We start from the raw sequence: 20,500 nt of genomic DNA, 5'->3' as shown, positions 1-20,500 counted from the left end.
TGTTTAATTATTTATGGTGTAAAAATACTTCGTTTTGTCTCACTGGATTCTTCCAAGATTCAGTTTCATTAATATCTGCTTCTAGTATACTGCTCAAAAAAATAAAGGGAACACAAAAATAAGACATACTAGATCTGAATGAATGAAATATTCTTATTAAATACTTTGTTCATTACATAGTTGAATGTACTGACAACAAAATCACACAAAAATTATCAATGGAAATCAAATTTAGCAACCCTTGGAGGTCTGGATTTGGAGTTACACTCAAAATTAAAGTGGAAAAAACCACTACAGGCTGACCCAACTTTGATGTAATGTCCTTAAAACAAGTCAAAATGAGGCTCAGTAGTGTGTGTGGCCTCCACGTGCCTGCATGACCTCCCTACAATGTCTGGGCATGCTCCTGATGAGGTGGCAGATGGTCTCCTGAGGGATCCCCTCCCACACCTGGACAAAAGCATCCCCCAACTCCTGGACAGTCTGCAGTGCAACATGGTGTTGGTGGGTGGAGTGAGACATGATGTCCCAGATGTGCTCAATTGGATTCAGATCTGGGGAACGGGCGGTCCATAGCATCAATGCCTTCGTCTTGCAGGAACTGCTGACACACTCCAGCCACATGAGGTCTAGCATTGTCGTGCATTAGGAGGAACCCAGGGTCAACCACACCAGCATATGTTCTCACAGGGAGTCTGAGGATCTCATCTCAGTACCTAATGACAGTCAAGCTACCTCTGGAGAGCACATGGAGGGCTGTGCGGCCCCCTAAAGAAATGCCACCCCACACCATTACTGACCCACTGCCAAACCAGTCATGCTGGAGGATGTTGCAGGCAGCAGAACGTTCTCCACGGCATCTCCAGACCCTGTCACGTCTGTCATGTGCTCAGTGTGAACCTGCTTTCATCTGTGAAGAGCACAGGGCGCCAGTGGCAAATTTGCCAATCTTGGTGTTCTCTGGCAAATGCCAAATGTCCTGCATGGTGCTGGGCTGTAAGCACAACCCCCACTTACGGATGTCGGGCCCTCATACCGCCCTCATGGAGTCTGTTTCTGACCATTTGAGCAGCCACATGCACATTTGTGGCCCGCTGGAGGTCATTTTGCAGGTCTCTGGCAGTGCTCCTCCTGTCCCTTCTTGCACAAAGGCGGAGGTAGCAGTCCTGATGCTGGGTTGTTGCCCTCCTAGGGCCTCCTCCACATCTCCTGATGTACTGGCCTGTCTCCTGGTAGCGCCTGCATGCTCTGGACACTACGTTGACAGACACAGCAAACCTTCTTGCCATAGCTCACATTGATGTGCCATCCTGGATGAGCTGCACTACCTGAGACACTTGTGTGGGTCGTAGACTCCGTCTCATGCTATCACTAGAGTGAAAGCACCGCCAGCATTCAAAAGTGACCAAACCATCAGCCTTTTGCATAGGAACTGAGAAGTGGTCTGTGGTCACCACCTGCAGAACCACTCCTTTATTGGGGATGTCTTGCTAACTGCCTATGCTTTTCACCTGTTGTCTATTCATTTGCACAAGAGCATGTGAAATTGATTTCAATCAGTATTGCTACCTAAGTGGACAGTATGATTTCACAGAAATGTGATTGACTTGGAGTTACATTGTGTTGTTTAAGTGTTCCCTTTATTTTTTTGAGCAGTGTATTTTAGGAAGAGGAAAACAGCTTCTCCTTATCCATATCATGTACAGCTTTGTACACCTTATTCATATCCTCTCTTGGCTTCCTTTCTGAAATAAATGCCCCCAAAGTTGCAACATTTCCTTGTAAGATCAGTCATTTAATCAACTTAGTTTCCTCTGAACTTTCTGTAGTTCCATTATACCCTTTTTAAGATTTGGTAACCAAAACTACACACTATATTCTAAATGTGGTACAACATAGATTTATATAAAATCTTTATTTATTTATTCGTTTCTTTATATATTAAAGTTTTATGCCACCCATCTCCACTATAATGTGACTCTGGATGGTTTACAGATTATAAAACAAGTAGAAAAATAATTACAATATATTAACCTATTAAAACTATACAGATTCAATATTTAAAACTACACAAAACCAAAACTATGGTTTTATAATATTGGCTTCTCTATTTTCAGTACAAATTCTTATTATTCTTGACACGCTATTGATTTTCACAGCAGATGCACACTTTATTCAAATCTTCATTGAACTGTTCACCTGGAGAAATAAGATTGTTGTTGAGTAAATCATTTAGATAAAACCTGTAAGATTTTTCTAAAGTGTCAGCACTGATCACTTGTGGGAAGCCCGAAATCACTTTTCAAAATAGGATAAATGTGTATCAGTAATTAAAGAGGCTCAGAAGGTTGAACTCAAAAGCAAAAAAGATGTTTTGCAACATGCAAATTGTAATACAATTGTAATACATGTTTTTGTAATACATGTTTTTTGTCTATAGATTGTTCTACAGTTGCAAAACACTAGGTAAAGATACAGCTACTTTAAGGAATGGTAGACATGTGCTCGGTGTGATTCCCAGCTGAAAGTCTTGGTGGTTTTGTTTGACACAATTCATTAATATCTTTTTTTCTCCACCAGTATGTCATCCTGAGAATTCACTGCTTTCTTTTTTCTGTTGTAGCATTCTCAGAAAAAACAGAAGTACCACCAAAACTGAAGGAAACTGCCAAGGCAGATGGGCTTCATTTTTGTGGAAATTGTTTTCAGTCTGGAACATCAGTGGAGTTTGTAGATGGAGAAAGAACTTGCAGCCAAAAATGTGCCCATCTGTTTAAAAACAAGTAAGAGTTAATATAATAAATACAATACAATGTCATGGCAAGTACAAATTCTGTTGTCGCCTAAGGGAACACTGGATAAAAATACTTGCTGAGCTGTCAGTTGATTTTTAAAAAATGGAATCTAAGTTATACTATTATTGCTAATTACTGCTGGATTTTGTGTGTGTGTGTGTGTGTGTGTGTGTGTGTGTGTGTGTGTGAAGCAAAAGAGAAAAAGTATGGGGATATTATAGGTACTAGGTGCCATCATGCAGTCCTGTATAGTAGTTGCAGGTGAAACCATCCACTCTTAAATTCCAGGGCTAGAACACAGATGATCTCACAATAATTCAAACGTGTATTTATTAAGATTGCTTCTCTGTGACTTGATAATGCCACTTGGAGATACTGTACATAAGTGTAGAGCTTTTGATACCGCATTATTGACCCCTATTCAGTTATACAAAACAAGGCAAATGTTTTCTACAACTGTTTAAGTTTAAGTTTATAAATAGAAGAATCCCCAAGAAACAGTATTGACCTTACACATCTCAGAGAAGCCATATAATGCTCACAAACAAACCACTGTTTGTTTGTGAGCATAATGTAAATCTGCCAGAATAGTCACATTGTTTGATTATCATTCAGTATAATTCATAGCTAAGTCTCAACAGGATTCAGCCTCGGGTGCAATCTTGTATTAGGGCAGTCCTATTCTTTGAAAGAGAACAGGAGCATAAGATATTCTGAAACAGTCTTCAAAGAAGCAGCTGAAGTAAACCTGCAAAAGAAAAATACATGGCTGTCAAAAGATAGCTGCTTCATTCACATTCCTGCGTGCTATAAGAATTTGAACAGTTCTGATATGTATCTATTAAAAAATAAATCCCAGTAAGTTTGACTTCTAGTTAAACATTGCAGTATCAGTATCTATTCACAGAATTTTACTTAGCATATGAGCATGTGATCAAAATGTCTGCATTATTCACTTTGATTTTATAAAGGTTCTATTTAGATGCAATCCAGTGTATTGGAATTTATGGCAGCAAAGACGTGTTTTTGTTCAGGACCATGCATTAACTTAAAAAGGGAAAGACTGCATATTTTCTGTTTTCTTCTCTGTCAGTAATCGTGTAGTTCAGTTTATCTCTAATGCAATTAATTATTGCACAGTTGCTTTTACTGTGTTCATCTGAGAAATTTGTTTTACTGCCTTACATAATAATCTCTTCAATCTTTCAACAGATTGCAGTCTTTCTATTCCACTTCACAGCATTCAAAGTTGCTACTTCTTTTCTTTCAAAATCCCTTTTTAGATTATGCGCTTTGAGGAGAAAGAGGAAAGGAAAGGTTTGAAAGATGCAAAGTCTTGTTTTGTGAATCATAACTTTTTCCTCATGGTAATTAATGCAATTCTCATTCTAGGGAATCGAAGGAGGAAAAAGACGTGTCAGAATGCAGTGACGAAGACTATTCTAAGGGCATTCAAAAGAGAAAAAACAAACTGTCATCCAAAGGAGAGGTTATTGAAGAAAAAGATAAAGAAACAGTTAGTACTTTTCAGTTGAAAGATTAGACCGTTTCTTGTATTTTTAGTACTATTCTGTAATCCCTGCTTGTGAAATCCGTGCACTTTAAGCCTGTTGCGAATCAGTGGAATGGTATGTTTTAATCTAAATTTAACTGATTTTGCCCCAATCTCATGAGATTTCTGGACTACATGATATTTCAGCAGTGTCAAATCACACCCCTTCCCCAAATTTTATGAACTTGATTTTTTATTAGAAATCTTATAAGATATAAGAATATTGAAATTTGTAAAATTCAACAATATCATGGCCTTCCAACCATTTGATTGAAAGATAAACATTTAATTTTGCCATTGACAGATGTTGTGAATTCTTACCCAACTGGATGTTGGAGTTGGAGTTGGAGCTGGTTAAAGAAATATATACTACTCTTCTGTCTATTGAATTTATTTTCATGTAGATAGAATGAGAAAATAGTAAACTATATATCTGCTCTACAGTGTAATCATTTTCTGAAAGAGTCTTACAGAGAGCATATTGCTATTCTCTCTTGTATTGAGAGAATAATTAGGAAAGTCCTGTCATGTAATTCACTGTTAATATTGCAAATCAGAATTGAATTTTATTCATACATCTGGTTTCAGATGTACTTAAGTTGTTCATAATATCTTCTAGTTTAATCAAATACCATTCTACAGGCTGAAACTTCATTCTCCATTGATTTTTGCATGAACTGAATTAAATTCATATTTAAATATTCAAAATACTTTCAGAACAGGAACTTCTTTGTTTGATAATTATAAATGAAAACTATGCCAGTCGCAATATTTAATTTTGCAATTTAGGAAGAGCACTCTGAAGGAAGAATACTGAGAGTATCTCAAAGAGCCACACGGAAAAGGAAACGAGATGTGGCAATTTTGAAACAAAGTAAGTTGATTTATAATATTTTAACAGGAAGTATTTTTGAGTGGGATCTTGTCTCTGCCCCTCAGTGTGACTGTGGTACTCTTCAGCAGAGTGTCTATCATGTTTTATCCGGGTGTCCGTTGGGAGCTTGCACCAGCCCAGTGTCTGATTTTTTTTTAGCGTGGACTGCCCTGTCTTTGAATGGCTGGGTGGAATGGACATTGGCATTTGAGCTACTTTAAGTCCATGTACGTGCCATACGCTAAATAAATAAATAAACAAACTTTAGCAGAATAAAGTTTTCCTTCAGTTCCTCAAAAAACTTAAAATATGCTTTGAGGTAAATGGATTGATTAAGTGTACAATCAGAAGTGAATAACCATGAATCTGTGAATTTTACATATTTATACTGTTTGCAAATATCTTCTGGTCACTGATTATTTCATAATGCCACAGGTGAACATTCCCACTGTATGTTTGGTTGGTAAAATTGATGTACGCCCCTCCACCCTCTGGAATATCATCCCCCTCATGCCCTAATTCTGTCAGTTTTCCAGAAACCTCTTAAAACAGGGGAGGGCAACTTTATGACCCTTAGACTTCAAGTCCCCTGATGGCTTAGGAATTCTGGGAGTTGAAGTCCAGAAGTCGTAAAACTTGCCTTAGTTGTCCACCCCTGCCTTCAAACTTAGCTTTATCTAGTTTAGTGATGCGATGATACAGTGGAGCCTGTTAGATATTATATGACAGTTAATGGATGCACATTGTTTTTATGCCATTACTTTTTAAAAATTGTTTTGTTTTTATTTTAATATAAATTGATTGTTTCAATCAGCTTTTATACATTCTTAATTATTATGCTGCCCAGAATCACTAAGTGGGATAGATGGCTATAAAAATATCAAATTAATTAATTAAAATAATATACTATTATATTTAGTCAATGATATCCGTTTATTATAATAACTATGATGTACATAGCAAAATGTTCAGTATTTTGTAAAAGAAAAAATTGAAGAGCATTGTCCTTTGAGTGCTTACATTTTATTGTTTTATTAAAAGCTTCAAATGTATTTAATGTTTCCCATTCCATAGGGGAGTTTAAACTAAAAAGTATAAATGAAATTAAGATTATTCTCTTTCCTGAACATTGATGGGGATTTCTATTCTGCATAGGTGAAATTGTTCAACTAATTTTTGGGAACCTGTAGAAAATTAAGTATTTTATATTTTAAAAAGTGACAAATCCAAAGTGTTAACTAAGTAATAAAATGCTATCACTGTGGAGTTAGTTTCCTAAAAGAGTGAATATGCTTCCTTAAGGAAAATAATAAGATTAGGCAGTATTAGTTACTTGTAAGCTAATCTATAATTTTCACTTTGATGGTAATCATCTACTATCCCTGCTATCTTAATTAACAGCAATCTGTTGCAGTGCTGTTCACACAAATCCAGGAGGTTCTGGACTTAGAACCACAATTGAGCCCAACATTTCTGGGTTTTTCTGACACTTGTTAAGTGAGTTTCCCCCCATTTTAAGACCTTTCTTGCCACTGTTGTTAAGTAAATCACCACAGTTGACAAGTTAGTAACACGGTTTTTAAGTGAATATGGCATCCCCATTGATTTTGTTTGTCAAAAGGTTGCAAAAGGTGATCACATGAGCTTGGGGCACAATGAAGGTCATTACTGTGAGACAGTTGCCAAATGTCTGAATTTTGATCACATGATCGTGGGGATGCTACAAAGATGAGTGAAAACCACATAAGTCACTTTTTTCAGTGCTGTTGTAAGTTTGAATGGTCACTAAATGAACTGCTGTAAGTCAAGGACTCCCTGTATAGTAACATTGTGTTACTAGATTTGAAGTATATGGGATGATGATAATATCATATTTACCCAATAGTAATACAAGATTTTTCACCAAGATAATTATTACTTATGAATGGGACAGGGAGTCTTCTGAGAATAAATTTTATTTTCTAATTTTTTAATTGCTTTGATTTCTAATTTCAGCTTTAATGTCAAAGGGAAAGAAAGCGTGGAGTTGGTCTTCATATTTGGAAGAAGAGAAGGCTATAGCAGCACCTCCTAAGATTTTTAAAGAGGTAAGCTCTCCTGTAAAATCCTAATTAATTAGTTTGAGGAATATATTCTTTGCCAGATAATTCTCTTAAATAAAGGTGAATTTAAAATTTTGACATGGCTGATAATGTTCCCTTACTTACAGTTCACAGATGTGACTATATATGTAATAACTGATGTAGAAATCATCTCGGGTGTTGTTCTGTTATAGATAGCCTGAATATAAGTGGGCAGGTTTTCATAGTGACAACATAGTTCTGGAGTTCTACTTCTATTGTTTTTAACTCTTCTAAACATTTTTTAACAGCTGCTGAAAACCTGTTTTTTCCCAGCAGGCTTTAAATGTTGATGTTGATTTAGCTAAGCATGCTGTTGCCTCTGTTTAAAACTCTACTATGCATAATTTTTGAATTGTTATTTCATACTTCCTTATATTTTTATATGATTGATGTATTTAAGATTATTTCTGTATGCTACTAAGTGCCCAATTCCAAAACATTGCAGTAAGAATTCATCGGTGTTATTACTCCTGGCAGCCTGAAGTTGGAGAGCTAGGTGTGTACATTTGTGCTTGGCTTTATTTTACACACAGGTGAAAATAAGTTTTTAACCTGTTTTCCCTATCCCAAATTCTGGGATAGGTTAGCTATGTCCATTTGGAAGTACTTTTTGGTTATAAGTTTTTTTGGTTCACCCATTATGTTTATTCCCTTTTGCTTTATTTTAGCAATTGTAAGGTGTTTTTTTTAATGCATGCATCTTATAGTAAGTAATGAGTTGGAGGAGGGGCTTATATATCTTAATTATATATTTAAAAAATTGGAGCACCTAGTGTGAACAATCCTGAATAGAAAAGAAAAAAATTCAATACTTGCAATAGTCAGATAATAGTTAATGGCTTTTTAAAAGTAACATGTAGAATATTTTTGTATAGACTAAAATAAGAATCGTGTCAAAGAAACATAAACATAAATCTCATAATTTTACAGTCAGTTAAAGAATTCTAGATTATATCATTTTGGCATATAAAAACAATACTCTTTATATGCAACATTTTTCTGTCTCTTTTTTCATATTGTATCCATTTTTGGTATTCTTCTAATGCATATATAGATGCTGTTGTTATACATACCATTTTGGTTCTGTGAAAATAGTAAGTTATTATGGAGCAACTTTAGTAAGAATTACAGGGAGGACTGTACAACAATGTACAATGTGGTTTCTGTGTATTTTGACACGATCAGTGGTTATAGCCTTGATTACTAGCAACCTCTGGTGAGAAACTTCAGTTGATGTAACAGTACATCAATAATTTTATAGAAGTAATCCTAATGAACCACAGTTAATATGGTTAATAACGGTTGTTAAGTAGACAAAAAAGAATATCTTCTTGGCATAACTAGAAAAATCATTGTGGAAGAAGCAGATACTTTTCACAAAATACTTCATATAAGAGATTTGTCAAAATCTTTATATTAAAATTCATTTTAGCACTGTGGTAGAAACATTTTGGCAATATATACTAACCACTGGAGATGATCCAAAGAGTCATTTATTTTTCAAAGCTAGCAGGTTATTATCAGTTATTCCTTTTTTTGTACCCAGATGAACCAAAAATAAGAACTACTAGGCTACATAAGTCTTAAAGAGAATGTTGATCACAGACAATTTGACAACGTGTATGTGTTAATAGGAGGCCAATAGAATTACTTCACAATGGTTAAGGAAAACGATAACAGAAAGAAAGACATGAGTATCCTTCATTGTATGAAAACATAGAAATGCATTTTTTGAAAGGCAGCTTACTTATATACATATGACTTATACAGGGTCTTTTAACAAGCAATTCCTGTGCTTTCTGCAGAGAGAGATAAGGAAGCACAGCTGTACTCATCCTTGTATTTACTATCTCTGCTTAAGGCATAAACTGAATCAATTAGAAATTAAAAAGCATAACTGACACAGTAAAGAAAACCCCATTCTTAAAGGTCATGCAGACATATATGCAATATTGTATTGTATAATGAGGCATATGATGACATAATTACTTAACCTAAGTTCAAAATACAACTCGCACAGCAGGAATGATGATGAGAGATGAGAGAGGCAGAACCGTTAATCCAGAAATATATTAACATATTTATTACTTAGGAAATGTATAATGTACTTCATCCTGAAAATTTTGATCTAGTTTATATCCATATAGTTTTTTTCTTGAAAAATGGAGCTGGGGAAAAAAGTTTCATTAGCTGGCATCAGTGTGGAAAATCTGGTTTTTCTTCTTAATGGAAAAAAGTAAGATATTGATTTTAGTGTATTTTAGAAATGCTTATGTTAAATAAAACTTGACTTTTTACTTCTAGTACCAGTCATTCCCATACAACAAGAATGGATTCAAAGTTGGAATGAAATTAGAAGGAGTGGATCCTGAGCATCAGTCAATGTATTGTGTGCTTACAGTAGCAGAGGTAAATGCCAGAATGATAAAACAAGAAACTTAATTTTAGCAAATATTATCTATACATTTATCTGTATCGAAAACAAATTATACCAGGCAATAAGAAAATAACTGCACCCCATCATTTAGAGCCAGGTAACGTAGAATTATAAACTATAAATAAGAATATAAGAAGAGCTTTGATGCAAAGGCATACTTTCTGGTACTTTTAATTATTCTAAATTTCTAAATTTATCTAAGTTTGTAACCAGTGTATCTTTTATTAAATGTTGTATGACTCAACTTCACTGATTAGACCTAGGTTCTAATCTTACAAGAAATACTTAGAATGTTCCCTTGGATTGTAGCTGAAAAGAAATACTGGATTTTTACTTATAAATTATACATACGTACATATATATGTGTGTGTGTGTTGAATGAATCTTAATAAAGATGTGATACATTTGAACTACTGCACTGAATGATTATGCAATCTAAAGTTTGTTTGAGAATTGTTCCCCTATTCAATAATCGACTCTTAAGGCCCATTAGGAGATACACTTCTACTCATATGTATATATTTTTATATACTTTGATTTTAGATTTGTGGCTACAGAATTAGACTCCATTTTGATGAGTACCCAGATTGTTACGATTTTTGGCTGAATGCTGATTCTTCAGATATTCATCCTGTTGGGTGGTGTGAGAAAACTGGGCATAAACTTCATCCCCCAAAAGGTACTACATAAACAATTTATGACCTTTTTAAAAAATTTGTATTAAAGCAGCTTAGGTACACTTCTAATAGTGAGAAACTCTACAAGTAAAATTTTATACTGGCTGTAGTAAAAAAAGTGGTACACACATTCTTTTTATGATTTCTTACATTATAAAATATAAGTGAATTCTGAAACATTTAAATTCCAGGATCTGAAAATGTCTACTGTATATTTTTTATGTTCAAAGGCAGAAATTATCCTTTGACCAATGCTTTAATGATCAAACAGTTAACAGATGAATTACACAGTACTCTCAAAAGAAAGCCTCATGATAGTTTTAATAACTATATCAGTTCAACATCAAGATGCTTGATTGGGATATCAGCGGTTTCAAAAAGGTATAAACCTAAATATTTTCTCCTCTTCCTTAGAAGGAAGAAGAAAAAGAAATAATATATAGTAGAAAGCATTGTATCTTCATCATTGTCAATGTGCATCATATTCTGGTTTGTGCCTACCCTGAACCCTTTTCTGGAACTCTTTGTAGCTGAAGAGATTTTGGAGAAAGTCTTCCATGCTGCACATGCTTACAGACAAAATTCTGGTATCAACATCTCAGAACATTCAAAAGTTACCAAAAAGAGTCTTTGTCCACCTATGCTTAGGGAATCCATAGAAGCTTCTACAAACAGGTTAAGAAGACTGAAAAGCTAAAGGACACCAGGACACAAAATAATTCCTGTTCAGAAAGATAAATGGGTTGAAATCATCTTTATCAATGTCTTCTGCTGTTCTTGGGCCCAAAGTGCCCCCAGTTAATTAGATCAGTGTATCCTTTGTCTTACAATACTGTTGTCTACTCCTATGTAATCTTTGATCCTGAGGGTCTCTGGCCAACCTCAAAAGGTAGAATAAGGGACTTCTCTGGAGTGGAATTTTTCTGATCTGTTGATGAGATTCAGGGGAACTTTTAACACATTTATCTTTTCTCTGAGCCCATTCACATACTATCATAAATACATGAACACTGATCAAAATAAAGTCTGGTCATATCACCAGGTTAATGATTATTTTCCTTACAAATATTTATGTGCTTCTCAGCCAGCAGGACAACTAGCAGGAAGGTACTTTAAGTAGAATCAATGCCCTTCAAAGGAAAGAGAAAAAGACTTTTACTTCCAGTAAAAGTCCATGTTATTCCATGTTGAGAAATATGGTGGAATATGGTCCATTTTGGATCTTCAAAATAGTTCTTCACTTCAAAAGTGAAGAATTGCATCCAGTAAAGAAATTCCAGATAGTGGCATTACAAAATATCTTGGCATTATTCCATTAGCAGAAGTGTTTTGCTTCCATAGAGCTCAAAGATGTGATATTTAACCTCATTCAGGGATTCACCTTTATTTCCCTCCAAATAGTCACTACAGATTGGTCAGTGAAGTGTGTCATTGTAATATTTTGGCCACAGAATTGCCAAGGGTCACCTCTGTATTAGCTGCCCAAATTTCTTCACTATTCTGAACATCTTCTAAGCTTTTGAATCCAATTCTTTGCAACCAGATCTTACAGATTGAGTCCAAGAATATCATTACGGTGTTACATCAACAAGCAAATTGTTGTGCTTTGCAATTTGAGAATTACCTAACATTTTTTTCCTTTTCTCATTCACCTTATGGCAGATCTAAACTGTGATCATACAAGAGTGCTTTATCCTTCTATGACGCTCTTCAATTTTTAGCTCCCAATTCTAGCATTGATAGCAATTCTATTTTCTTGTGCCATCGCAAGAGACATTTTCTGAGGTGTATTACTAATGTTGATATAATCCCCTGTTCCTGCTTGGTATTGCTTTCATTTTAACAGACAAATATTTGTGTGTATCTGTATATAACACACACACACACACAGAGAGAGATTTTTAGTGGCACTCTTCTTATAGATCCTAAGTTTTATCTTAAGAAGGTAGGTCTGCATTGTGACCTCATCTTGCTCCCTAAAGTGGGATCTGACTTTTGCTTCAGGAAACTATTCTCTTTCTCTCCTATTCTATACTGAAGTTGGAATTGAATTGTTCTTGGTCACGTCTTGGTTTTTTGTGTACTCATAGTAACTTCTCACACAACATTGTAGCTGTTTTTACTCTTTGACCACAAAATCAAAACCAGAAAAATAGAGGGGCGTTTGGTTAACAACATGCAACAGTTTTTAATCTTTAAAAATGGTTTGGATGGCATAGGTTTCTTTACATGTAATACTTAAGCCATGCTTTGTTACTGTATTCAACCTTGCAATAGTTAAGTTTTCTTGGCATGCTGTTTTTCTTTTTTCTTTCTTTTTTGCCTTTGTGAACATAGTTATCAAATATAGTTCATATTGTATATTTATACCACGATTGCAGACTTTTGCTATTTTCACTTCACACAATGATAAAATATTAGAATTTTCAGTGTGTATTATCTGCAAATACTGCATTTGAAGCTCACCTCTGTAGGAAAAGATATATGTGCGACTTCTGAAGACAAGCTGGTGCTTTTGGAGTTTTCAGGAGAAAAGATATGACTGACCGGTCTTGTTTTTAAATTATATGGTGCCTGTAATTATATTCTCAAGGGACTTTTAAAAGTTAAATGTTTTCCATTTGTTCTTAAAATGGACAGTTTGGCAGACACTGAATGGTGATACTGACAGAAGCAGGTGCAATTAAAGTAAGTGCACCTCAAACTAAAAGAATATGTGTTTTATTCTTCTTTATGGTTTCCAGGATATAAAGAAGATGAATTTAATTGGCCTGCATATCTGAAGAAATGTAAAGCTCAAGCTGCTCCTAAATCCTTGTTTGAAAACCAAAACACAGTAAGTTTTTTCCTTATTTACCCCTGTGTTCACATTAACATTTATGTAATATATTGATACGCTCAATCTAGTTGAAAAATGTAATGGATTTTATCAATGTAATAAATCAACTTCTTATAGTAAATTTATAAAATAAATGTGTACATGTATACTACCTGTGTATTATCTTCAGGAGATATTTTTTTAAATTTTCTACATCTTTTTTCTTTGCCACTTGTTATTAATTTAATTACTTGAAAGTGTGTATTAAAAGGTTTAAATTTTCAGTAAAAGCATTTTAAAAAAGCATTGGAGTAGTATTTTCCTACATGGGTAGAGGAAAGCAGGCACTAAATTCTGCTTTGCATGCCTTTGTACTATATATATAAATTTTATTAAAGTTAAAGACAAGAAAGGGGAAAAAAAAGTCCAGAATTTGCCAGTTTGCTCTAAGGTTCCAAGCTAGAAAACAGACTGCAAGTTCTAGTCCTGCCTTAGCTATGAAAGTGGCTAGGTGGATAAATTTAATAATTATTAAAATAATAATTGAACTTATATCAAGTCTTCCGTAAGAATTAATGGGACCATGTAAGATTTATATGAAGGAAACTTTATCAAAGGCTTTTCTGACATCCTTTTTTGACAGGATGACATGCACTGTGCCCTCTTTCAATATCCAAGTAAATTAGATATAAAAGAAGATGATGTAGGGGATTACAGGATGGATGAGACAGAAATAAAAGAAGTCTGAATTCAATTTTTAAAAAATAATCCAACTATTTGATTTAGAAAATAAGAGTTTATCTTATTCCCAAGACAAGGTGATGCAAGATATAAGATACAGACATCTTTAATACATGGTCACACACCTCATTGACTTCACATAAGTCCTAATTTGTCTGAGTGATTACAAATTCACTGTCAAGCGCAAGAAGCCAGCAACAGGAATAGAGTTCAAAGCACTAAAAATTAATTTCATTCTACCTGTACACAAGAATCTTATCTACTAACACTCAAGCCAATTTGGCGCTAGATTAAGATCAGCAGAATTCATGGGAGTCTGGATTTAGCTCCCTTGTGGGAATGTAATGACTGTATGTTTCATTTCATAACAAACTAGGAAAGTCAAACTTAATTTGAAAAGTCTGTGAAAGGTTACACAATTTCAGCAGTATACCATGTAGTAAGATAGACAGTCAAAAAATAATAAAATAAAAGATAATTTAGAAAATCAGAAGAATTTGAGGGGGTAGAGCAGAGTTCCCCAACCTTTCCAGCTTTGTGGACCAGTGGAGGGGGAGAAGAGCGGATGGTTACACATGGGTGGCTGACAAACATGCAAATGGAGCACTTATGCACTCACCTGCTACTCACGCAAGTGGGGATGTGTGCATTTCCAAACAGTGGGCCACGGTCCAGGGATTGGGGACCCCAGTATAGATGGCTTTTTAAAATTAATCTGCAGCATTGTGTTTGATGTTTATCTTTTTACTGATCTGCAGCTTTTTGTCTTAGGTTTGTTTTGTGCTGTCTTGCTTTATGTGGTTCAATAGCCATCCTTCTACTCAACATTATTTTTGAACCTCTCTTTGATTAGACTGTGATCCCATCAGGATTTCGAGTAGGGATGAAGCTTGAAGCAGTAGACAAAAAGAATCCTGCTTTCATATGTGTTGCTACAGTAACTGATATTGTGGACAACCGTTTCCTGGTTCATTTTGACAACTGGGATGAAAGCTATGACTACTGGTAGGAGTGTTTTGATGATAGAATTTTAGCGATGCTACCCTTCCGCCCCGTTTTATATTGTCATTTTTCTATTTAATTAAGATGATCGTTTTTTAAAAAAAAAACATTTCTCTTCTGGAATAATGTTATATGTTACAGACCCTCTAAAAGAGACGTAGGTGTTGATACAGTGTAAAGAATAAAGGCATAATAAATATGAATGTCAAAGAAAACAATCTGAAAGTTGGAAAAAATACAGGCTACCATACAAGAAAAGATACTCGAAGTCATTGAAAACTTTTTATGTGGTCCTCCTTGGGTTAAGAATTGGATGTGCAAATTATTTGTGCAAATACACAAATAATTAAGCTGCTGACCTTTTGCAATCTGTCAATGAAGCATGGTGTATTGTTAAGCGAAAAGGGTTCAGACAAACAGGGCAATGCTTGAACCTGATGAGTAGACAGCCTTTGAGATTCTCAGTCATCCAGGTCATGGTTGATGGGTAGACGACAGCTGAGAGTTGTTTCTACCTCAGTTCAGATTATTTCCTTCTTCACTTCCATCTCCTGCGTACTCTATCTAGTAGGAATTCTAGGAAGGGCCTTTTCAGGATACAAGGAACTGCTTAGGAACCCCAACCACATTACAGGTAGTCCTCAACTTACAACAGTTCATTGAGTGCCTGTTCAAGATTACAACATCACTGACAAAAGTGACTTACGACTTTTTTTCTCACTTGTAATTGTTGGGGCACCCCTATGGTCACGTGATTTACATTCAGATGCTTGAAAACTGACTCATATTTATGGCAGTTGCAATGTCCTGGAGTCATGTGATACCCTTTTGCAACCTTCTGACAAGCAAAGTCAATGGGGGAAACCAGATTCACTTAACAACTGCGTTATTAATTTAATCAACTGCAGTGATTCACTTAACAAAAGTGGCAAGAAAAGCCGTAAAATGGGACAACACTCACTCAACAAATTTCTCACTTAACAACATAATTTTTTGTTGCAGTCGTAAGTTGAGGACTACCTGTACAGGGATTGCAGTGGAACGGAAACCAGATTTGAATTAATTTGCCAAGGGAATTGCTTTCCCATGGATTCACCCCATTGAATGGCTTTAATTTATAAAAGAGCCACCTGGTAACTCACAGTAACTCATGGGTGGCAGAGTCTCACAAGTCCTTAATATGACATTGTGATAACTGGAGAACTTTTGAGATGCTTCCAATGCAAAGCTTTGAAAGGGAAAAAGTCTATGACCTCATGGAAAACTATATTGTAATTTAAAAAATGCAAACAACCAGCCTATAATTTAAAGACTAAGCCCAGCACTCTTAATGAAATGAGAAAAGAAATAGAACTATTTTCAAGAGCCAATTAAAATCTAGGATAAATAGGGCCAAACTTATTTCTTTAGCAGAACCCCATTATGATAAGCTGGCCGTTTAAAAGCTGCAAAGGGCACCATGAAATGAACTCACCAGAATATATTTGTGTTGTGCCATTAATGCTTAAATTTCTATTTGTGAATAACCTTCCTATCCTATATTTGAAGCCTTCCTTCACATTTTTCTCCCTATCTACAAATTCTTTTTCTTCTGGAAAGCAGCTGCAGATTTAGGAAAAGATTTCAGAGCTTCAGATTTAGGAAGAGGCAAAAGAGAGGTCATTTAACCTTTCTCGGCAGTGTATCCACTCAAATTCCTTTTACTTTGCCACAATCCTCTCCCTCAGACTGAGGAAAAGAACCTTTGTTTTTTGGTGACTTGGACACAAATTAAAAAAAAACCTGCCTGGTCATAATTTGTAATTAATGTATGAGTTTAATTCAATATTGCATTTAACTACATTCCTGGTTGTGAATATATAGAACTCCAAAGTCAAAAGTCATTTGTCCCGTTCCAATTTACTCTGTTCTTTCCTGGCTGCAAGTGAAGTGAGCCTTTCCCTCTTGATTGCAGCCTACAGAACATTCAACAAATATGCATTTTACTTCTAAGACAATACCTCCCATAAGTGAAAGAGAGGCAAAAAGAAAAAGAAAAACCTTTGTCAAGTTTTTTTAAAAAACCTTTGGGAGATAAAAAGTAGGTTGCTAACAAAACAGCTTCCTTTAACACAAAACATGTATTGCTCTAAAGGTTCCTCATCTGAACACAAGATGGGGCTATAAGATGATCTGTATATTATAAGATGGATATCTGATCCTAATAAAAACCAACAAAAATATTTAGTTGATAATATTTATGAACTATGCCAATTAAAAAAATGATCAGTAGCATGGGTAATAGAAAAACACAGGCAGAAATGTCATTATGTTTTGTTTACTAATTCTGTAATAATATTTTATTGTGTTTATTTCTATGTTTCATTATCCTCTTAACTTGTACTATCTAGGACACAGCTTTTTATAGAAAAAAGACATATAACATAATGCAATTTTAATATTCATTTTTCACCTCTCTGTATACTTAAGGTAATTCATAGTATCTAAAATACGTTTCTGAAATATAATAAATAACAAAATTCAGTAACAATAGAATAAGGGAGTTTCAAGTAATAAAAATATTCAGCTGCATCCAATGATGTGTGAGGCATCCATACAGGGCATTTTTCTGGTTTAAAAACTTTGAAAGTATAATTTTGTATGTTTGATTGTCTTAAATCAAATGTTTTTAGTAACAAATATATATTTCACCTTTCCTAAATAGGTTTATGTACTCTCTCCCCCCCTCTCTCTCCCTCTCTCTCTTCCTTTCTCTCTCTCTTTCTTTCTCTCTCTCTCTCTCTCTCTCTCCCTCTCTCTCTCTGAAAAAGCATTCCAATACCATAATTAATTTATTCAGTGTCTACATTTAACAAGCAGTCCAGATGTTCATGTGTGCCCCATTGGCCTTGAAATATAATAGAAGAAAAATCTTAATTGCAATTAAGATAGTTATAGGAAAGGTACACAATTAATACAGTATTTTTCCTGCAGGTGTGAAGCAGCTAGTCCATATATTCATCCAGTTGGATGGTGTAAAGAACATAAAAAAACACTTGTAATTCCTCCAGGTCTGTATAATCGCATACGTTTACATATTTATTTCCCTTATTTAACGTTTTTAATTAGAAATTATTAGTGTGCCAAAATTTTAAAATATTTCAATTTAAGGGTGAGTTAGGTAAAAACAAAAAAGAATTTAAAATTGGATATTACGATTGGACAAGCTAGTTTTACATGCATTTTGGATAATGGTTCGGTAAAAAGGAAAATATTTTCATTCCATGCAGAACCTAAATGAATAAGAAGTTCATATGGACAAATGATATATGAAAAAAGTGAAAAAGTTACCAGGCAAACACTGATGATTAGATATCAACTGTATAAATTATGAAAAACATTTTGTAACTATAAAATTAGAATGCAAATCCACTTATCAAACAACTTTTACATAAGCTATAAATATTTAACCTGTAAGTGAATTAATTGTAGTTTCTCAGGAACAAATTCTGTAATTTTGCCCACACATATCAATGGTGTCATTCATTGCCATTCTGTGAGTCACTTGGAAAGGTGATACATTGAAGATTGTTACCTATTAACAGGAGACATTTAATCTACACAGGAAACTGTGGGCCTACTTGCATTAACAACTTTTCTCCCATTATAGCATTTATGTAATATAAAACTTACATTAACATTTATATATAGTCTTAACAGAAATTTTGTTCAGTTGAGCTTTGCTAAAAAATGGCTTTACCTGTGAATATATTTGAAAGACATGTATGTATACAGGTAGCCCTCCCCTATGGACCATAGGTGGGACCTGCAACTCGGTTTTAAGCAATACCGTTGTAAGGTGCAATATTATGTGATCCTACCAACTTATGATGTCAGTTCCATGGAAGTCCTTAAGCAACTCGTCATGGGTCATTAAGTGGAATGTCACATGACTGTGACTTTTGACTTCCTGCTAGCTTTCCCATTGACTTTGCTTATGAGAAGTCAGCAGGTAAGCTCAAAAAATTGTAATTGTGTGATCCTGGGATGCTGCATCCATCATAAATGCACACGGGTTGCCAAGCACCTGAACTGCAACTATGAAGATGCTTGCAGCAGCCACAAGGTCCAGCTACAAGTCCCCATTTTCAGCACCATTGTAACTTTGAACAATCGTTGAACAAGTGGTGGGTTAGTGAGGAGTACTTGTATTGGTATATGACCTAATAAAGCCTTGAACTAAAATGTGCAGAACTCCTAATTTCTGTTGCCTAGGAAGTAAAAGTTGCAGCAAATTTGGGGGGAGTCTTTACTGTTCATTAAATTCTGTCATGCTGGATTCCGTTTGATGTACACTGGATTATTTTGTCCATTCTGTCTTTGCCGTAAAGTCTGTCTATTTGCATGCTATCCAAAGCTCGTTTTCATACTTGCTTAAATACTAAGGCTAAGCATAAATCAAAAGAAAAATAGAGCCATGATGCTGAAATTTATCATGTATACTTGGTGTAAAAATTAAAGAGATGTTTATTTTATTTTATTTGGTTTGTCAATTGCTTACAAGATAATAGGTATAACTAAAAACGTAGTTATGAATACATGGATACATATAAGAAAAATAAAAGAAACAATAGGACAGGGACGGTAGGCACGTTGGTGCGCTTATGCACACCCCCTACAGACCTCTTAGGAAAGGGGTGAGGTCAATAGTAGAAAGTCTAAGGTTAACGTTTTTGGGGTTTGGGGAAGAAACCACAGAGTCAGGTAGAGTATTCCAGACATTGAACACTCTGTTGCTGAGGTCGTATTACCTGCAATCAAGTTTGGTGTGATTTTTATATATATATATATATATATAAACTTATATATATATATATTTATATATATATAGAGAGAGAGATGAGTTTGAGAGCAGCAAAATATTCTTCCCTAGGTAGGTTTCTACTGTGATAAAGGAAAATATATTCTTACTTTAATACACTGTCTCAAAGGTAAACCTTGTTTTTACAGAAATTAAGTGAATAATTATAACTGCTCTCATCTCGTTACATAGGTTTTTTTTTGTCCATCTGATTGATCAAAGAGTCAGAGGTATTTATCTCTCAAGATGTGAGAGTTCCAGGAACAACTTTTGGAATTTAAAAAACTCTTCGTACTTTGTAGTGAGAATAACATCCCTCCAATGTTAGTGAATGTCAATTCTTGGCACTCCTGTGTATTAACTATGTTGTCTAAATCTGCGATGAGTTGTAGATCATCCACTACAAGGCAGTGTAGGTCATGTTTACTTTATTCCTTTTAATTGAAGTCTGACGCACAGTGCTTTGAATTCATCCAGTGCATGATATTTATATTTAAATCTTGTATCATTATTTATCAATTAGACTATCCTCATGGCAAACATTTTTCTTGGGAAAAATATTTGGAAGAAACCAGTTCTTTACCTGCACCTGCTAGAGCTTTTAAAGTGGTAAGAAACATCTATTTTTTCATACTTTTTCT

At 34.7% G+C, this 20,500-nt stretch overlaps 1 protein-coding gene across 6 annotated transcripts in view; it reads left to right on the top strand.

Annotated features, from left to right (window-relative positions):
• The window catches only part of L3MBTL3 (L3MBTL histone methyl-lysine binding protein 3), an 80,834-nt gene that overhangs the window by 28,891 nt on the left and 31,443 nt on the right, over nucleotides 1–20,500 (top strand). For all 6 annotated transcript variants that reach the window (XM_087941260.1, XM_026705486.2, XM_087941235.1 and 3 more), the window contains 10 exons: nucleotides 2,624–2,783; nucleotides 4,188–4,311; nucleotides 5,137–5,221; nucleotides 7,217–7,308; nucleotides 9,649–9,753; nucleotides 10,325–10,460; nucleotides 13,203–13,294; nucleotides 14,871–15,022; nucleotides 17,993–18,069; nucleotides 20,383–20,468. In XM_087941260.1, coding sequence (XP_087797386.1) covers nucleotides 2,624–2,783; nucleotides 4,188–4,311; nucleotides 5,137–5,221; nucleotides 7,217–7,308; nucleotides 9,649–9,753; nucleotides 10,325–10,460; nucleotides 13,203–13,294; nucleotides 14,871–15,022; nucleotides 17,993–18,069; nucleotides 20,383–20,468 — 1,109 coding nt within the window. The remainder of the gene's footprint in view (nucleotides 1–2,623; nucleotides 2,784–4,187; nucleotides 4,312–5,136; nucleotides 5,222–7,216; nucleotides 7,309–9,648; nucleotides 9,754–10,324; nucleotides 10,461–13,202; nucleotides 13,295–14,870; nucleotides 15,023–17,992; nucleotides 18,070–20,382; nucleotides 20,469–20,500) is intronic.

Source organism: Pseudonaja textilis, chromosome 1, assembly GCF_049901715.1.
Source record: "Pseudonaja textilis isolate UNSWEBS1 chromosome 1, rPseTex1.2, whole genome shotgun sequence".
Taxonomy (NCBI): Eukaryota; Metazoa; Chordata; class Lepidosauria; order Squamata; family Elapidae; genus Pseudonaja; species Pseudonaja textilis.
Note: the sequence above shows the minus strand (reverse complement) of the source record. Positions and strands in the feature narration are given on the sequence as shown.